This window comes from Plectropomus leopardus, chromosome 10 (assembly GCF_008729295.1).
Source record: "Plectropomus leopardus isolate mb chromosome 10, YSFRI_Pleo_2.0, whole genome shotgun sequence".
NCBI lineage: Eukaryota > Metazoa > Chordata > Actinopteri > Perciformes > Serranidae > Plectropomus > Plectropomus leopardus.
This window is the reverse complement of record NC_056472.1, coordinates 4371387-4391986: the sequence shown is the minus strand read 5'-3', so window position 1 is coordinate 4391986 and position 20600 is coordinate 4371387. Positions and strand designations below refer to the sequence as shown.

At 38.9% G+C, this 20600-nt stretch overlaps 1 protein-coding gene across 19 annotated transcripts in view; it reads right to left on the bottom strand.

Moving 5' to 3' along the window:
- lrrfip1a (leucine rich repeat (in FLII) interacting protein 1a) overlaps positions 1 to 20600 on the bottom strand; it is a 60037-nt gene that overhangs the window by 27744 nt on the left and 11693 nt on the right. For 13 of the 19 annotated variants that reach the window (XM_042494341.1, XM_042494343.1, XM_042494342.1 and 10 more), the window contains exons 2-7: positions 12540 to 12626; positions 4709 to 4726; positions 4478 to 4549; positions 3225 to 3266; positions 2067 to 2117; positions 1811 to 1846 (exon numbers count right to left, since the gene is read on the bottom strand). In XM_042494341.1, the coding sequence (XP_042350275.1) occupies positions 1811 to 1846; positions 2067 to 2117; positions 3225 to 3266; positions 4478 to 4549; positions 4709 to 4726; positions 12540 to 12626 (306 nt within the window). The remainder of the gene's footprint in view (positions 1 to 1810; positions 1847 to 2066; positions 2118 to 3224; positions 3267 to 4477; positions 4550 to 4708; positions 4727 to 12539; positions 12627 to 20600) is intronic. The other 6 variants (XM_042494327.1, XM_042494339.1, XM_042494344.1 and 3 more) reach the window with 3 other exon arrangements.

Here is a 20600-nt window from a genome sequence, read left to right as displayed (position 1 = left end):
AGCAGCGAAGGTTCCTTCACAACAGCAGACCGAAGATGATTGTTTAAAGGATCACTGTACATTTTATTTAAAGCATCACATGAAATGGCTCCCCTGTTGGCAGAAAAAAATGTTGGCATCCTATTCTGCAAACCACAGATATACTTTACATGTGCACGCTGTTATGTAGTGGTTAGGTTAAAATGATATGTTTCGACTACGCTGTGGATATTGTGTGTTTTATTTTGTGCCACTATCTCATCAGGAAAAACAGCAATGTCTCCGTATAGAAAAAAATGCTTTTTGTGGCTCTATCCCAGCTGGGCTGCTGCAAAACACCCATGTTTGGGGCCTAAAAAGCAGATGGAAGCAATGACTCACTAAACTGGTTTTGTTGTTCGTTGGCCTTAAATAGTGGTCCGCAGCTTGGCAGGAGTCTCACCTACGTGCTATGCCATCCACTATGTCCTCCAGCTCCCCATGGCAAAGTCAGCTCAGATACTACGTCACTTTAGAAACACTGATAAGATACATTTAAAACAAATCTAATGCATTCATGGTGTGCAGAAATATTTTTTTTCTGGCCACTGGGCTGGAAACTGAGTTGAAGTTTCTCCACTTTCATATGTTGTTTCCACAGTCATAAATGATCCACTACAGTTACAAACCACAAATTCATATAAGTTACAGTTACAGTACATATACCGTTTCATCTTCTGGGCTGGGCTGGGTATTGTTTGAATATTTTTGAGAAAATATATTGTTTGAAAAAGCAATACCATTATCAGTTGGGCACTTCATTCAGTACCCATGATGTTAATGACGTGGCGTGTCATTGGTGCTCACGGCTTCAATAAAATGAACTGAACAACTTAACTGAGAAGAATTTACCCTAGCCTTCAACATGTGTAACATGTCCACATTTATGAAAGTTTATTTTTATATGTGCAACCTAAGCTGCTAACTCACATGAGTAACATTAGCCAACAGCCTGGTGATCTTTAACCCTCCTCTTATGTTGCAGGTCAAACTGACCCATTTAAAAGTTAATAAATATTGGAAAAATATTTTTGATAATTAAGCATGAAACCTTTTCTTCTGGGTTTAATACTGCAATGAACATCTACATGAAAAATTACAAATATAATGTGTTTGAATTTAAAGGATCACTTTGTCACCTAACAGAAGATAAGTTGTTGGAAATAATCAAACATTCCCCGATAACAGAAACTATTTCAAAATTGTTGAAAAAAACCCAACCCAAAACAAAAGTGGTGAATGTTTAATTTTTGTCTGTGTACAAAAAAAAACTTGTTAAATCAAGCCAAAGATCAATTAAATTGATATCTATTGAGCTAAGGATAATGTTTATGGAGAAAAATCTATTTTTTAAACACTTTCAGATGGTTAGACATGCAGCGCGTCAGTCTGACTAGGGGATGTTGTTTTTGTTGATTAAAGTTGTACATAACAGGAGGGTTAGGAGGTTTTATAATAAACATGAAAACTGCTTTGAAAAAATGCTTTCCTGTGTCTATTTAAGACCTGTGTGCAGTTGTAAATTCACCAGACCCAGGGCACAAAAAAAGGATTGAATGCAGGTCTTTTCTGACTGGGGGCGTTTTGATCATATTTGGTACTGGGTTATTTCAGTCAATAATAAAGTATAAACTGAAATGTAACTGATCCTTCTTGGTAAACCCCATGTCCCGTTTCATCACAAACGAAATTCACTGCAAGCTTTGAGGTCTTTGAACCAGCTGTTAGTCAAACAATGACTGTCACACAACACGTTTCTAGTAGCGTGTCCTTCGAAAATATCGACCCTTACCCCTCCACCATAAGCCCCGACTGCATCAAGATCCGACTGTGTGAAAGACACAACAATATCACTAACAGCAGGTGCCACCACACTGACAGCACCTTGATAAGCTACCGAGGACAGACTCACTGCCTTCACATCACAAAAGGTTCTACAGGAAGAGGTCTGTCTTGGTGAATCATAAAGCAAAAAAAAGTATTTGATGACCTTTGAAAGAGAAAAATGAGGTGTAGAGACAGTCTTGTGCAGTTTGTGTGATACTGACCCTGACACTGCCCCGGCTTCCCACTGACATCCGCTCATCATCGTCTGACAGCTGTGTGAGAGAGCGAGAGATTGAAATGGATGATTAGGGTTTGGAAAATGCTCACATTGTGATTTACGTCAACAAAGACACTCCACAGAGGATTGTGACAGGATGTAATCCTGCTGCAGTGATATGTAGTTCAATTAACAATGTGTCCATTTGTTTTTTATTAAGGCGAGGAAAAAAAGTTGGATACAGAAACTCATTTGTTCAAAACCAAAGAAAAGGAAAAACCAAAGAAAACAGGAAACATAACACCTCAAGCTTGGTATGATTTACTTCAGGTGTGATACAGCTCATTCTCAAATATGTCTGATCTGTTTGTTTAGCTAGCTGGAGCTGGTATCTTTTAAAAAATAAAAGCCTGGTAAAAAATATTTGGGGGTAAGGATGGAATTACCTGCACTACGTACCTGTGCATTGTTCAGCATAGTGAGCTCTTTTTTGTATTCAATATACACATACATATTCATTTCTTTTGGCCTGCATTATTTTGCAGAAATCTATTGACCTGAGGACAACATTAGATACTGGGCTATCATTTTTAAACCTCAGCAAAATCATTTGATTTCTTTCAAAAACATGGGGGAAGGCAATGAGCAACTTAATAAAGTATGACCCAAAAGTTAGTGACAAATTAGTAAAAAGTTACAAGAAAATTACCTAAAAAAAAAGCAAAAAAAGTAAACAAAAAACAACGAGAGAATGACCTAAAAAAGTGGTGACAATTTTAAATATATTATAAAAAATAATTAGATTGTTTTGTTGTGATTTTCCTCCCATTTCTTACATAATTTTCCACAATCCCACACTCTAATAGCTAAGTTATTTTCTTGTCACCTTTTGCAAATTTCTTGCAATTTGTTTAACATTGCTAATAGTTTTTTTCCTCATGTTTTTAAGAGAAACTAAAGCAAATAGTTCATGTTTCAAAAATGTAAAGAACTTGTAAAAGGCACCTGAACGCAGCATGAGAACACAGATTTTGATCCAGAGTTCAAAGGGTTAACCAGCATTGTCATTTTTATGAACTCTGTGTAACATTTTCCAGGTGGTGGAGGACAACATCACAAAGAAAAGGCATGATGGGATGGAAATGGAGGGAGGGCTACAAACCGTTTGTATCCGTGAAGAACGTGAGTATCTCTCACTATCCTCCTGGATGAGGGGGCAAGGGAGGGAGGAAGGGAGGTGCAGATGGAGAAAAGAGGGGGTGAAGGGTGCAAAGGAGGAGAGAGACGTCAAAGATCAACGAGACACATGGATGAAGGAGGTAGCTGTCTTGAGGTACAAAATGACTTTCGAGTTCACGCCTCCCACTGACTGAGAGGAGAAGAAGTTGCATGTTTTCGTTCCAGTCAAAATAAAAAATAATTGAAAAGTTTAAGTAATTAAGTCTTTGTTTTAAAGATCCAGTGTTTAGAATTTAGGGTGATATATTGGAAAAAACAGAAAGTAAGTATGATCTCTTTAGTCTATAATCACCTGAAAGTAACAACTACTGTGTTTTTGTGATCTGAGAAACATTTGTAACATGTAACTGCTGCATTTAGTGTTTTCAGCGATCTAAAATAACAGGGTCCCATTCAGTTTGGAGAGGAAAAGACCTCTGGTTAATTCAGCTTCTGGTTAAAAAAAACCCTGAACAATGAACACTGAAAAAATTTTGACTGGTAGTTTATGCTTGGCACACAGGAAAAGTTTCAGCTAGTTGCAATCTGCGATGCCCACCATTAGAAGTCACTAAATTCTACTTCATACCCTATAGTGAAGTACACACACAGTGAAGTACAAAATCCAGCATGCATGTTCCTTAAACCATCACTCTGAACCACTAATCCAGTCAAGAAATCCAAGAGACGCCCATGCTGCACAAACACAGACACCTAAAATTCCTAAAATTTACAGTAAGTAAATTAATTTAATTTAACAACAAAAAACACACACACCACAGTTAGTCAGATTACAAATCACACACACTATAAGTATCCTCCTTGCTGTGTTTAAAACTCTGATGGTCTGGGAAAAACCAAATGACTCTAGTGGTATACTGGACACAGTATGCAGTCTCACACCACTGGGGCCAGATGGTCAGGCTGATTCGGAGCCAAACGGGCACCCTGCTCCTTTGAATAAGTGGATTATCATTAATGGCCAAGCTTTGATTCTTTATAATCCGTTATTTTCTAAAAAGGCTTAACAGGAATTATCTGGAATTCAAAAGAGAGACTCGGCACACTGCAAAACCTTCCAACAGACACAAATAAAAGCTCCAAAATATGTACAGAGGCAAAAAAACACATGCACAGTGTTTAGTAAATGCAAGTTGTATTCTTTTTAGTGGTGTTATCACAGTACAGAAACTGTACCATCCATTGTTCAATATCTCCCCATTTGCCGTCCGCTCGGTCATCTAATTTGGTGTCCAAGCCATAATATTTCTAAGAAGAGACAGGAAATGAGGACAGGGGATAAACAGTTCAGAAAGCAGGACACTGGTCACAGACTTCCATTATTTCCTTGGCACACGCCTAGGACAACTGCATAACCATGCTTAAATCAATGATGTCTGAGGTGAAAATGAGCGAGAGGAAGCCTACCTTCTGCACCTGAAAGATCTACACACCAACACCGATGAGAGGCAGAGCAGGAAGATTGGAATATGAAAACAGGGACAACAAAAGTCAGCCTCAAAAATGAGAAGTGATGAAGACAGATACGAAAATAAAACTTTAAAAAAAGGCAGACAGCGTGCACAGAGGACGTACAGAGGAGGGTTTGTGCTAATGAGAGGTGCTCAGGAATGTGAAGTACCCCGCTGCACATCAGCACCAACAGCAACTGACCCAAGAACACCCAGAGTTCACTACAGATTTGCTGGGGACCTATGAGACTGGGTTACAAGGAATTTTCCCATGGTGCCTTTAGGTTGGTATCAGTGGCAGAGAACAGTGCCGGTGCCACACTTTGAAGTCTAGTATGTTCCTGTGACTGCAGATCTGAGTCTTGTGTCAAACAAATGGCCTGTGACATCCCCGCACCAGGGACTTGGAGTTCTCATTGTATTTTATAATGAAGTTATATTAGCTGCATGGTCTGAGATCACATTCAAATAAAGTGACTATCCACATAAACACAAACATTTCTCTTACACTGGCCCATTCAAAGAAAAGTTTGACATTTTGAAAAATATTTTTCTCCTCTTTGTTGCCAAGAGTTAGATTAGAAGATTGATACCAGTCTTATGTCTGCACAGTATGTGGCTACAGCTAGCGGCCAGTTAGCTTAGCTAAGCATTAAGACAGGAAACAGAGGAAAACGGGTAACCTGACAACAAAATCTGCCTGCAGCACTGCTCGGTCAAGAAGGGGTTCACAAATGAATTAAATTAAATTAACTAATTAATTAAAGTATGTATGAAATGTACAGCGTCGTGCAACCTGTTTGCCGATTGCTAACTTGTTTGGTATTTGATGTGATATGTCAACTAGAAGATGGTCCAATAGCAACCAGCTTTAAGCGGTCATATCTCCTCCTGCCTTGGTGCATTTGGACATACTTCTGTCAATAAATTGATTCTCTCTTGGTGCATGTGTACTGTAGTCCAATTAAATGGCCTAATCGAGCTATTACTGTAGCTCTACTTAACTGTGCATGTAAACGTACTAAATGTGACTAAGAGAATCCATGAATGAGACTGTAGCAACCAACATTAATTGATTTAATGTAGTGGTTGCACATTGTCATGTCTATGTTTCTTGGCTCACCTTTTTCATCAGATTCAAATCCAAAGGGTATAGACTAGCTCTGCAATGTCTTTTCTCAAAACCCCCAAAAACACATGGAATTTCTAGTAAACAAACGCAATGTGTGCCATCTTCCCCTCTCCCAACTCCACTGAAATTTCATCTCCTTCATGTTCAATGGAACCGTCAGACCTTTAATCAACCCAACTCTAACAGGTGCTCATACGAACAACTCTGAATACATATTATATCTCGTGTTCATAATGGTCATTAAGAGATCATTTCCATATGTGCTTACAATACAAATGATGGGGGTCAAAATCTTTGGTCTTCCAGTATGGGCAGGAGGAATGATTGTAGCAGGCAAAATGTCTTTAAACGTTCTTATGGGTACTTCACTGTCGTTTTAAGGAGTTCAGTAATTGTGAAACTAAATATTAAAAAATGTTGTTATGGCTGAAACATTACATCACATTTTCTATTCACTCGTCTTGTGTATTATTCTAAACACACTTTGCTATGACTCAAGATATATTAGGAAACCTTGTGATCGGTCTAATTTTCCTCATCAGAGTAAAGCTGAGCAGGCACACTTAAATCCAACCACCTGCTGTTCACTGTATCCTCCCATTTCTGTCAACCTCCCCACAACAGATAAGTCTGAGGAATCAAGCCAGGAAGGCCTGTTTATCACACCGTGTCACTAAGTCCCAAAGTAGGTATGTCTGATGTCTGGTGTGCTATATTTATTTTTACACAGAATGTTATTTTCCATCTGCTTTACTCATAAACACATTTAACACTCAGAGATCACTACGTACTCTAAAATCTTCCTTTATACTTATACTTTTATAATTCTTAGTCATTTGACTGTTAACACACTCACTGTTAAATTAAAAAAGAGCAATGGAGCTTTTCCCCAATACCTCCATTAAGACAACACACTGAAAACAAGCCCAACCCTTTCTGCTGCACTTTCCATCTCATCGCTTCAGTCCTTTAATCCAGATTTACTACCACTGTCTCCCCTGTATGTTTGCCCAATACATGGATTGGCAGCTATTTCATTCTGGCTTTCAGAAATCGACTCACAGCTGACCTCTTCGTCCACTGCATCACTTCAGGGACAAGAGCACTTAGATAATAAATGGAGTGCAGCCTCTTGCCCTCTGGATTTATAGGTTCAGTCGAGATAAAAGGTCACGTCTTCTAACCGGGCGACCTCTGCATTGCAGCATCCTTTTTAATTTATTTTCATGACTAGACAAGGTACAGCAAAGTCACCCTCATTCCCAAGTAGGTGAGCTGCAGAGGACAGACTTATTTATATAATATGTTAAAAAAAAAAAAGGAAAGAAACCCACTGTGTGCCTTAAAGCAGTATTTCACCGGTACAAAAAGGGTCCTCAGAAAACTGGGCCATTAATGCAGTAGAAAGACAAAATAACTTGTGAAATTGGTGCTACATGACCAGAGAAAAGAGAGAAGAAGGGCTGTGGAATCTGCTCTTACTGCTGTGTTACACCAGACCAACAAAAGCTCCCACTGGTGGGCAGCATAAAGCACACTCGTCTGTTTGACACAATGGCGATTGGCTGATGGCTATCTATCTCAAATTACAGTTAAACGAAAAATATGCAACACAGTAAAAAAGTCTTGGGGTGTTTTTTGATCAATGCTGCTTATTTTAACCGTATAAGCTTCGTTTTTTGGCCTCTATTTTCAATATGCACTTCCTGTTCACAAACTCGGGATTTAAATATGTTCATGAAGACATTTTAGGAGAGAAATAGGCAGTGCAGTAACAGTCTTGATTTAGATTTGATTAGCGCCGCTTAGTTTTACAGTCTGATAAGTTTCGGTCTGAGTTTGAGAAAGAGAGAGGGGTAGGTATGTCTCTTGATCTGCCTCTATGTCCACGGCAGCGGCAGGGTATCAGGAAATATAAAAATGCGGAAATACAGCCTGTAGTTCGAGCAACAGCCTGAAAGCCAGCGAAACTCTGTCAGATGATGTAAAATTCGATATGTAGGCACTGGTTAGATGGAGGAAAGTTTAACCATGCTTCATTTACACATACTGTCCACATTGTTAAAGTATAATTTTTATCATTTTGATTTCGTTTAAAAACATGGGTTGCTTTTTCCGGTTTTTTTTTTTTGGAAATTTTAGGAAATTGCACCAATTTGCTCAGTTTCAAAGGATTACATACTCATGACAGGCATTACAAAGCAGCACAAAAAAATTGATTTGGCTCCAGGTTTCAAAGGGTTAAATCAGATAAATTCAGTGCAACTTTGTATGCTACGTGAGCTCTGACATTCCAACTCTCTCCTCTCTGACCTTTGACCTCTGTTTGCAAAAGGTGCCATTGATTTTAAAAACTGAATATGTTTTCCAATTTTACTGTAAAATGTGTGTATCAAGATGTGCAAGAGCACATGTGGGCAAAAAAAAACATGAATGGACAGAGCAGAAGAGATCAGCAACGGACTGGAGGGTTCTTGTCTGCTTACTTATCTCCAATTACGTGTCTGGACACCGAATTAGCAAGTGAGCCAAGGCTTGGTCACAAGTTACACAATCAGCTCGCATGTTTGCTCTCTTTTTGTTCAACTCACCGAGCTCCCCTTCCTGATCGGAGGGGTTGCTGGGCGCCCAGTGAGGGCAGCCCTCAGCCCCCTCCCGGCAAGCCGCCGCCCAGCCGTCCTGCTGCCCTCAGGGTACCAGGAAAGGTTGCATCCTTCAGCAGTCAGCAGGACAGACCACGGCCAGTCATGTAGACAGGATTACAGCGGGACACAGCACTGAGATTTGAGCTCAGAACAACGGGGGCGACCACACAGTTCTCGTTCGCTTTTACACAGACAATAATCCACCCTTAAGTCCTGTCTTCAGTGTGGGAGAAAACATCCAAATGTCCCGACAGTGGTCGTGGGAGCAGCGATCCATCGCTCATGTCAACAACAACAGCTACTCCACTGTAGGCTGGACCGAGGAACGTAACCTGCTAAGCTACTTTAGAACTCGGCTAAAGGGTTTAAGGGACACACAAACACGCACACACACACTCACACCATGACCAGACTCAGCTTAACAATGACCCTTAATCCAGTGCGTATGACTGGTGGATGTGTGCGTGCACATGTAGATTGTTGTTGTTGGGATTCACCACCTGTGTTTTGATTGCTGAATAATTGAGTGCTGCTGGAATACTGATTATCCCAGTATGCCTTAATGGGAAAAAGGTTTGCTGTAATGATCAGCAGCAAATCTCCTTTGTAAAATAGAGAAGAGGGTGTAGAGTGGTCATTTTTTAAGAAAAGAGAAAAAGCAGACATCTCTACGTCGATATCTTCAACACTTGGCAACTCACACCAAAACTATCTAGATTGATAATTAGCATTACGAGTAAAAGGACAAATACAACACACTGAATAAACAGTGACACATGATTTTATCCATATCGTCAACCCCTAGCAAGGGACCCAACAACAAGAAACACCTTTAGGGTACAAAGACGGGCTGACTTAAGAAAGTGTGAGAACATTTAAGTCCAAGGCCTCCAGGGCTACATGTTATTTCAGTTTCAGGGGTTTTAACTTCCAAAATGTCACTGGACACAGCCATAAGCCACCTTTAAGAGTTCCATTTCGACAGGTGAGAGACAGAAGTCTGCTTGTGTGTATGGGATTGCCTAAGGCTAAGAAAAGTGAGCTAGGAAAAGCGCAACTCCCCACGGTACAGATCAGAGGTGCTAAAACTCAAGTAACACACCACTGACCTGCAATCCAAACACACACACACACACACACACACACACACACACACACACACACACACACACACACACACACTTACTTTTCTGCTCTGCACCTGTTTCAACACAAATCAGAATGTAGTGCTGGTGCCAACACTGGCACTGGAGGTGCTGGATATAGAGGGTGCAAACCAGGGTTTTAGGGTCCATTAGTCTTTAAATAATCTATTATGTGCAACTTTTGCACAAATAGTGGTAAAAGAGGACTCAGTCTTTGGATTATTTGCAATCAAAGAGTACCGTCCACATAATCTGTCTTGTATACAGCAGGACCTTCAGACTAAGGCCAAGACATTTCTGGATAGGATCACCCAGTCAGGGGTTTCCAGGTATCAACTACATATGTACTAGCTCTCTGCTATGCACTGTAGGCAGTTATACCAAGAAGCAGGGCTACGCAAAAAGCAACTTGGTGGGTAAACATTCCAATCGTGTACATATTACAGTATGTAAATGACTGTTGTCTTTTGGTTTGGAAGAACTGGTTAAACAACATGGGTTTAACAGTATAGAGAAGCCGGTGTTACCATGTGGCTTTATTTTCATCTCCAGAACGTCTCTACATTTAAGGAAGAGCTCCAATCAAATGCATGACTTGACAAGTTTCCATTAAAAGTCTTTATAGATTTTTTCAATGTGGTCAGAGAAACTGGAAAGGGTTCAAACCTTCCTGAAAAAGTCATTAGTGAGCCTCTTTGAGGATTTTCATCTCACTGCTTTGGCAAACTGTGTGCGAAAGCTCAGAGCCAGAAGCTACACTGTGAGGAAAATATCCAAGTTTACTGGTCACTTGAACTCATTTTTACTTGTTTAAAGTCTGATAAACCAGTGTAAAGTTGTGACTAAACGGTTGACTATACCAAAAAAAAAAAAACAAAAAAAAAACCCCAAAACCTATAATGATATCTAGCTCCGCTATTCAAAAAAATCTGGGACACTATATGAAACATAAATAAAAAACAAAATAGAATGTTTTGCAAATCTTTTCTAACCTAGATTCAATTGCATACAATCCAATGAGAAGATATTTAATGTTCAAACTGATAAACTTTTTTTTTGTAAATATACACTCATTCGGTATTTGATGCCTGTAAAAACATTCCAAATAAGTTGTGTCAGGGCCATGTTTACTTCTGTCTTTTTTTTGTCTTTAAACAAAACTATTTTTTGAGAACTAAGGATAATAATTATTTAAGTTTTATAGGTAAATTCTTTAACATTCTTGCTTGATTTACAACTTTAGCTGTCCAGCAATCCAGGATTTTCACTATCAAAATTGGGGATCATAACATTTTCACACATTTTCAAGTGGAGACAGTTCTGGAGTGGAGGCAGGACAGTTTAGTACTTTCACTCTTTCACTACGAAGCCATGTTTTTATAACGTGCAAAATGTGTCTCATTGTCTTCCTGGAATTAGCAGGGATGTCCCTAAAAAAAAGACATCCTCTGGTTGACAGCATATGTTGCCCCAAAACCTATATGTACATTTCAGCATTCATGGTGCCTTCACATGAGCAAGTTACCCATGATGCAGTTGGCATAACACCCACACATCCCATTATAGATGCTGGCTTTTGAACTTCCCACTAATAATAATCTGGATAGCCCTTTTCCTCATGAGCCCCGAGGACATGTCTTCCATGATTTCCAATAACAACCTGAAATGTGGACTCGTCAGACTACAGCAGGTCTCTGTGTCAGGGCACCTCAGATGAGCTCAGACCCAGAGACGTCAGTAGCATTTCTGGATCACGTTTTACACAGCATCTCAACTTTTTGGAAGTAGTTGCACAACAAAAATGATAATGAGCATCCACACTGCTGAAGAATAAAGTTCTGTAAACCATGACTCCAAGCAGAAATGATTGGCTGTCAGTGTTGCTTTTTTGATCAAATCACTCTAAAAGTGATCCCAACGATATTTTTATCCACTGTCATCATTACAGTTGTGGTCTGGACTCAACCATCTACTTGAGATAGAGAAATATTTAAAACAATGTATCTATAGTTATTGACATAGTTATTGTTCTGGGTGTGGACTGCCCTTAAGAAATAAGAATACCTCATGTACTTTTACTAGAGGCTCATTCACTTTAATATGTTGCTGCATAATTAGAAGCATTGCTTTAACACATTTTAGTCAAGAAAGTGTGTGCAACACCTTGAGCAGGAGAAATGGCATTTTGGCACCTATTTTCCAGATGATTCAGTGTGTAGATGGCCTTTAAGAGTTAATTACTTATTCAATATTCAGTGCCCCTTTTTATTTGGTGTCTTGCAAATTTTTGCAGTAATATTTATTTAAATGAAAATCCATTCCAAATCCATGGAAAACAATGATAGCACTTTAGTACAAAATTGACTGATAAGGAGTTGATGTTTGATTGGTTCATCCTGTATAAATTTGTACATAATGTTTCTTTGAAGTTTTTAGCTTTTTTTCCCTTCACTTTCTATGAACAACAATTAGATTGCTTGAAAATCTCAAACAGCACTCCTAAATGTGGCCTGTTTACACCTCTGACCCATGACCCCTGGGATTAAAGAGTTCCATCTTAAGAGCGTAAAGCACTGTTGACAGGAAATGCTTTAGGTGTGGACTGCCAACAGAGTACGCTCAAGACTTCTGAAATCCTCTTGTCATTGAGGGTCATGCATTATCAAGCTGTGTGGCATACAAGAGCACCCAGTGGGAAAATTGTACATAAAAACAATGCTGCATAAATATGCTGAGCTGGGCTTAAGTGGATTAAATCCCCTTTAATTAAAAACAACATATGCGAATGGATCAAACGATGTGACCTTTGCAGTTAGCCATAAGGAGTCTTTTGCATTTGAAATGTGAGAGTGTATGGTCTTATACCTCTTTCTGTTGTCTCTCCAGCTCCTTCATACGGATCTCTCTGGCCTCTGCCCTGGCTGCCCTCTTCGCTGCCAGCCTGGCCTCTGCCTGAGGAGCAGATAGAGAAAGAAATAGACACATAGAGAGAAAATAGAAAGAGAAGTGAGACAGCTTCCAATTTAGCTGGACTAAAGTGGCACACATGTACACATCGACAAATACTGGACACGCATGTGACCAGAGGTCCAGTTCCTCGACAGAGCTCTTTATAGACATGTGAAATTTGCAGTTAGTGGTTGGAAGGTAAAGGCAACATGGGTTTTAAGAAACTGTCAACTCCTAAAGAATAACAGACCTTTAAACTAAGGATTTACAGCTATACACAAGTTTCTAAAACTTCTGTACGTTAAATCAATACAAACAAGCAGAATACATTAGACTTTACACTGCAGTGTGTCACAGTACACTGGATCATCGGTTTTGGATCAGTGTCTATAAACACAGGATGAATATCAAGTGTCCTTTAAACTCTGAACAGATGTAGCGGACTGTTTTTAGAGGTGTACAAACTAGACCGATGCAGACACGCAGTTTGAACAAAGCATAAATGTGTGTATGTATTTATATTTCTGTATTTGAAGGCATTTCCTTTGCTCCACTCAGCACTGGGGTAAGAGCACGGCCTTTTCCTTAAAAGGACCTCTCTTAGAGCATGTACTGTATGAGTGTGCGCCACAGACTGTGTGTGTAAGCATTTCCTTCCTCTAGCTTTGTGGTAGACACTGTGTGGTTGCAGCCTGTTCGCCTCTAGGCGGGGTCACTGTAATCCCTCCTACCATTGCACTAATGCATTTCCCCACTGCCATTCACCATGACAATGTAACAGGAAGACATAAAGAAAAGAATCAAGCATTTTCACACATGCACACACACACACACACACACACACACACACACACACACACTTAAAAAAATGTTTAGTCATGACTCAGTAAAACCTGATCACATATAGTCATAACCTTTTCTTACTGCACAGCTGTGACAAGCAAGACAAGGAAGTAAAAAGTAAAACATGTCTTATTACACTGCCTAAAGTAACCTTCTCTACTGTCTTTATATCCAGGGGACAAACCTGATGAAGATATTAAAATCTCTCTCCGCTATTTGTACTTCATCAAACTTCAAATGTGTGCTGTTTGGCTGCCTGGCCTTTACTGGAATTCACTAAGAATTATATATCAGGTTGTCAGTCTTTTTTTCCCATTTTCATCTTACACTTCAACAGTAGGGGGCATTTATAAATGCATATAAATTAATGTCAGTAATGTAGCATTAATGTCAGTAGCAGTAGTAGTAACAGTATTATTATATAACATGGAAATCTTATATGCTGTGCTCATCTCTCTAATTGTTATTCTTTTAATCCTCATTTTCATCCGCTTAAATAAGGTTCATTCTCTTTTCCATTAATATATACTTATTTAGAAAACTGTATTTTGACCTTGCACCCTTTTATGTTTTTGTATGCATCACTATTTTATTATTTGTGTTTTAATGTTCTTAATGTTCTAAATTGTGGTTATAAGGGGGAATGGGAGGAGCTGCGTCGGTTTCTGACATTTATTTTATTCTGTGAACCTTTTAATTTGGAAGGCAATTTGTGCTTAAGCTTGAAAAGTGCTATATAAATAAAGAATATTATTATCATTATGATTATTTTACCTGCCAAGCAGACCAATGGCCCTGCTGAAAAAAATTGGCTGCATTTTTTTATGATGTTGTACTACTATTACTGCTACTAATAATAATAAAAATCTGGTTTTTTATATTTTCTTTTTTTTTTTTACACTTGCCACTTAGCATTGTCCATTGATTTTTATCCTCCAACGCCCATAAGCTATTGCTTTTTGGGGAACCTCGGCATGGAAAAGTTTGGGAACCAAGCAGCTTAAGTCCACAAACCAGGACAACATCCCTCACTGGCTTCCCACTCAGCTGTGCTGGTTACATGATATTGACAGACCAGAGACTCAGCTGTTAAGAACTGAACTTTGGCCCTCACAACAGACACTACCAGTTTAAGGTAGGAAAACCCCTGTTAGTGTGTAAGTGTGTTCATCCTTTCTTCCCACAGTTGCAATTCTTAAAAAACTTTTATCCATGGAACACTAAATATCCACTTAATAATTTCAGCATATTAGTATAAAATAGAAGTTACAGCATTTCTTGTTGCCAACTGCCGCTGAAATAGACTGTGTTATTATAACTGATAACGAGAAAATAACATTACAAGCAAAAAGTTCTTACTGGTTCGTTATGTGCTCAACAGTTTATTTTAGGATTGTGTGTATGTGATGCCCTATGACAGGGTGTGCTGCTTGCTCTCCTCATTCTTACGTACGCCCAATTAGGCAGATCTGTTCTATGATTACTTTAATTACTAGATGACACTATATGTGGCCTTTGCTGTGTGATGTAGTGTCTCTGCTGTTTTTAAAACTTTCAACTCTATGCGTTGCCTCTGCTGTACATAGTTATCACACAAAAACATCAATATATAAAAGTGCTGTTCATATTGTGACATGACAGGGTTTTATCAGATATCCACATCCTGTGCAGCCTGTTGCTACGCAATATTGTGAAAAGCAACATCACAAGGGGTGTCATCACAAGAAGACCACACCTGACCACACCCAAACATCATGCTGTTTTAACAGCAAACCTTTCAACTTATAGAGGTCAGTGCAGAAAAGCCTTTTCTTTGAACAATTAGTATGCATATGCTGTGTGATTAAAGTCTGCAGAAGGACACACAATGTTGATCTGCCTGAATCTGCTCTTGAAGAGTATTTCAGTGTTGGAGAAATGCGTGACGGAGGCCTAAAATGGAAGAGCAGAAGGCTCTCTGCTGCATCAGTAGAGATGCTTTCTACCCTGCAGCGAGCTGTGTGTGTAGTGAGCACCTCCTGCATGTGGACGTGTGTGAATGGGTAGCAGGACATTACTAACAAAAGAAAAAAAATTCATCCTCACTAAACAATGAAACAACTAATAAAAAATAAATAAATATTTCAACTAAAAAGTCACTGACAGCTCCTTCAAAGAGTCATCTGAGCGCTGAAGGAGATATTCCAGAAATAGCCCGTACTGATTGCTGTCCTCCCCGTGGCTCACTCAATGGCTCCTTTAATGGCATTTCCTCTGAGTCAATGATTGCCCATTGTCCTTGGGATTCTTAGCTTTTGTGCCAGCGGCTTTCAGAAAACACAAAAACAAGCTCTTCAGATCTAATCCTGTACCTGTGCTTTAGCATTAACCCTGAGGCCTATGGGTACAGGGTCTCTCTCTCTCTGAACACACTTTATCCTCCATGACCCTTGGGGTGACAAAGTTGCAGAGTTAGAGGAGTAACATGACATCAGTCTTTTGGCCTCCAGCAGCATGAATATAGCTCTTGAAAACCTTCGCTAACATGGCTACATGGCACTGATCCCACTCACTCCATCGACAAAGCTCAGGGGTTAAGAGCTTTTGTTTATTTGATACTAGTTCACATTAAGGACATAAAACCTTCCATTGACTTCATTCAAACAAAGGGCACGATAAAAAAATACAGACTATTGTTGGGGGCTGAAATCATTTCTTAATGTTTTTACAGCCCTTTTAAATTAGTTGTCAGAAGGGCGGGTACTACAGTACCACATACAATCCAACACAATGCAGTAAGTGCCAGGACATGCAGACAATCATATCATAGTGAGTTAGATTTTCCTGTGAATGACAACTTACTTGACACTCTCTGAATTGTCCGGATGCAGTAAACCCCACCCAACAACAGAAAGCACATTGAAACAAAACACCGAGCTATTTCCAGGTGTATTACTAATCTACTGTAAATCACAGTAGATTAGTGGGTAGTCACACTATTTTATCATCTATTCTGTAATCCTGTCTGTTTAAAGGAACAGTGACAAGACTTGGCTGAGAAGATATTCCAAAGACGATGCACCCAGTTTGTCCAAACCCACAGAGCATTATTACAAAGCATGTGTAGAAATCCAAGGCTGAAATATGAAGCCAGTGCAAAACAGTGCACAAAAAAGTGCAGACCATCACATGACCACTTGAGGCTCGTTCTGAGAGCAAATCAATCACCACAGACTCCATGTTAAAATGCCCAACTTTAGAGCAAATAACAGGTCTACAGCCTGATCAAATACAAAACAGTGCTGGTCTCTATAGCAAGGGTACATTTTATTGAGGCTTAAAGTTAGGCGAAATGAAGGGCCAGCCAATTTGAGTGACAGGTTATCTAAAATCCCTCATCGCAGTCTGTGAATCAGATCCCCACCTTGCTCCAAAAATCCGAAATGGCGACAACCAAAACGCCAAACTTGAGGCTTCTAAACTGAGTACACAGACCACTGAGTGATGTCATGGTAACTACGTCCATTATTTGTACAGTCTATGTTAGAAATGTAGGTTGTACTACTATTCAGGACAGTATTTGGTAGGGTTGAGAATTGAACTTGGTACTTTTGAGGGTACCAACCAAATTACACCTATACCACAAAGTACCAATTCAGTCAAATCTATTGGAGCCAAATTTCGGAATCAAAGAGTGGACTTAGGTGAGATCACTGGATTCAGAGAGGAGGCAGAAGTGCCACAGGGCTCAATTACAAGGTTGTATTCTCGTCATTTGCAAACTGTCAACTTCCTTACTGGTAATGTCGGCACTGTAGATGTCTGAGTGCAGCAGTCCTGCAAAACTTCCTTCAAACTGAGAGGTGTGAATGATGTCTTTCATCATTCACACATTACTGTGTTCCTTTTTACGGGGTGAGAGTGCTGTGTATGCTCAAAAACACTCTTTAATCATTAAACACCAGACTGTTACTGTTACAGACCAACTAAACAACTTCAAAACAACTGCAAACACAGTCAAGACATTATGCAAATCCAGCAAAATCAGTTTGCCGTGTATAATACAACTAATTCTATTTTTGAATCAAAACACACTATTATGTCAGTCCCTGTAAAGTGTGTGAAATGCTGGCTCATGTGAGTGTCCACACATGTTCTACCTATGAGTGTAATGCATACTGTAGCTGCCTCTAGTCATAAAGATGCATCTAAATAGGCCAAAAGATAAAATCCCACAACTCTCCCTCCTCCTTTACAACTATTTATAATGACCTACATGGTCTCCAGGTCTATCAAAACTGCTCTAATTCAGCACTATTTCAATAAGGTGATTGTCCTCCTGAGAGTACATGAGCTAGTTTATTTCAAAAAGGGATACTTGAGCAAGATCGGACATAACCTTTGAAATGGTTTGAATGCTGCTGAAAAAGAGAAGAATCATGCTGAAGGCTAATCATTACTCCTAGCTGTGACTTGCAATTTTATCAAGCAAAAGCTTAAAATGAGAGGTCACATTTTATTTTACATTTGAAAAAACACATAACATACAGCACAGTGTCACACTTTCTCCAAGTTAATATGTGAATAATTTTATATCTTCCTATATGCTGCAACCAAAACCTTATGTCATCAGAATTATTAGGCAGGTGCTTTGAAGGATTCCATGCAAAACGACCATTTGTATATCAGTTACTCACCCCGTGTCATATGGACTTTATGAAGGAAATAACATATTGCATATATTTAGCCTATTGATTAATCAATTAAATTTCACGTTTAAATGACTGATTAATCAATTATCAATTGTTATCATCTATAGTTGCAACTGTATGACATTTTCAGAATATGATAACCATCTTAGAAAATATCAAAGTTACACGGTATACAGCATTATGCAATAAGTATTATAATTATTGGTTACAATGAAAACAGATTTTCTTTTTCTTTTCTTTTATCAACACTATAATTCATACTCTTAACAGTTTTTTAAAAATGGAAGTATGTGTAAGAAGTCTGACAGGCAAGAAAGGAGAGCCTTTCTCCATCTGGGTGCATGTTTTTTTTAATACTGCAGATAAGCAAATGTATACAGTATGATGACCATAAATTTTCATACCACAAACAGGTGTACCGCAGCAACCCTAATCAAAATATTTGTTTACAAACTCTCACACAACTTGTGCAGTATAATCCCAGTCTCATGTATCCAGTCATATGCTCAGTACTTCCCAAACACATGCATTTGAACTACAACATGAGGATTTAAAACATTTCAGTACAAACTTTGACAGATGGACAATGTGTCTGGGTAGCGTTTGAGTTTGAACTCTGCAAGCCGACCTTAACCCTTTCAAACCGGAGTTTAATTTCTTGCAAAAACATGGGGAGAGGGCAATGAGCAACTGAAGACATGGTCCAAATTTAATTTTAAAAAATTACAAGAAAATTACCTGAGAATAAGCAAAAAGAAAAAAAAGGTAAAAAGAGAAAGAAAGAAATGACGTGACAAAAAGTGCTGAAAGTTGAAAAAAAATGTATATTTTTCTGCAACATATTTTTTAATATATAATTGTACTTATTATGAATACATTTTCTAGACTTTTTTTCCCAGTTGTTTTTTATTTCCACTTTTAAAAAAAATTGTTTTTAGGTCTTTTCTTCTTCGTCAGCTTTCATAAATTTCTTGATATTTGTGGAGCACTTCTTACCAAATTGCTCACTGCCTTTTCCTTCAGTATTACAAAAGAAATCAAACCAATTTGCTCATGTTTTAAAAGAGTTAACACAGCTTGTAAAAGGACTCCGCACAGCACATAATGTTTCAAAGGGTGAAATGCACCAGGCTGAAATATATTATATTGTATTCTTTTAGTGAAAATGCATATGTTTGGGAGGCACTGAGCATACACCTGGATAAATGAGACTTGGATTATCCTGCACGAGTTGTGTTAGAGCTTGTCAATGGAATTTTTTTTTTTTTTGCCGTTAAATGCGACCCTGATTGCTTCAATCCATGCAGAACCTTTGTCTGTGGGTGGATTCTCAGCTTACTGTAGCATGAGAGAAAAACAATGTTTGCTTCATGAATTCATTGAAACACATGGTGATTTTACAGGTGAAGTATTCCTTTAATCACATTTAATGTTATACATTTTAATTTCAGTCCTACATAGTGTGCGTGCAGAGGTCAGACCTACTGGCCTGGCTTCTGTCATCCTAATCCCTTTGTATCTACTGACAATTCACAAGGGCATGCTGTCTCCAAGTGCCACCAGAACCAAATGCCAGCCTGGTGTGACTCTGTCTCCAGTGAGCTGGATTCCCACGCCCTGAATGCCAGCCATCAGCAACCAAAATGGACGGGTATTTTAATGACCCTGCACGCTGACAGGCTGGACAAAGACGGTACACAGAAAGAACTCGGGTTTCTGACTAGCTAGAGTTTAGAGTGTGTTTAAACTGATTTGGGACCATTAAGTGGATTCACACAGTTTGCCCATTATTCAGTTGAAGGTTATGATGACTAAATGGGGAACATTTCCTCTTTGCAAGACCATATAAAGTTCACAGATGTTGCTTAAAAGGGAGTGGCTGCTAAAAATGCTCAGCTCACACTATAGCCACAGACATGAGTCAACTGAATGCACGTCTTTTTCTCACAACCAGCAGAAATATACATGACGCCTTTTTTCCAAACCCTTAAAAACTCAAATAATAAAAAATGTGTAATTAGCCTTGAGAAGTGATCGTACACAAAACGAATGTGAATATATTTTGTGTAGTGCAGCTCAGCAGTGCCATAAAGTAACTATTTTATTTAAGCTGAGATTTAAATGGTCAAAAATTGAAAACAAACTGAGACTGGATTTTTAAGGCAGATACCAATACTGGTTTAATGGCAATAAAAATACAATATTAATTTCTTCAGAATTCTTGCTAAATGTTTGGGCCATTTCTTGTTAAGTTGCTTGTGGCCCTCTTCCCAGTTTTTGAAGGAAATCAAGCCAGTTTGCTCAGGTTTAAAAGGGTTAACCACAGCGTTATTGAAATGTGAGTTTATAATGTTACGAGACGTAATAACATGCAAATGTGACGTATTTGCGGGTTGCAGGAACATAAAGTGTCAGCATGTTGTCATGAAACTCCTTTAATTAC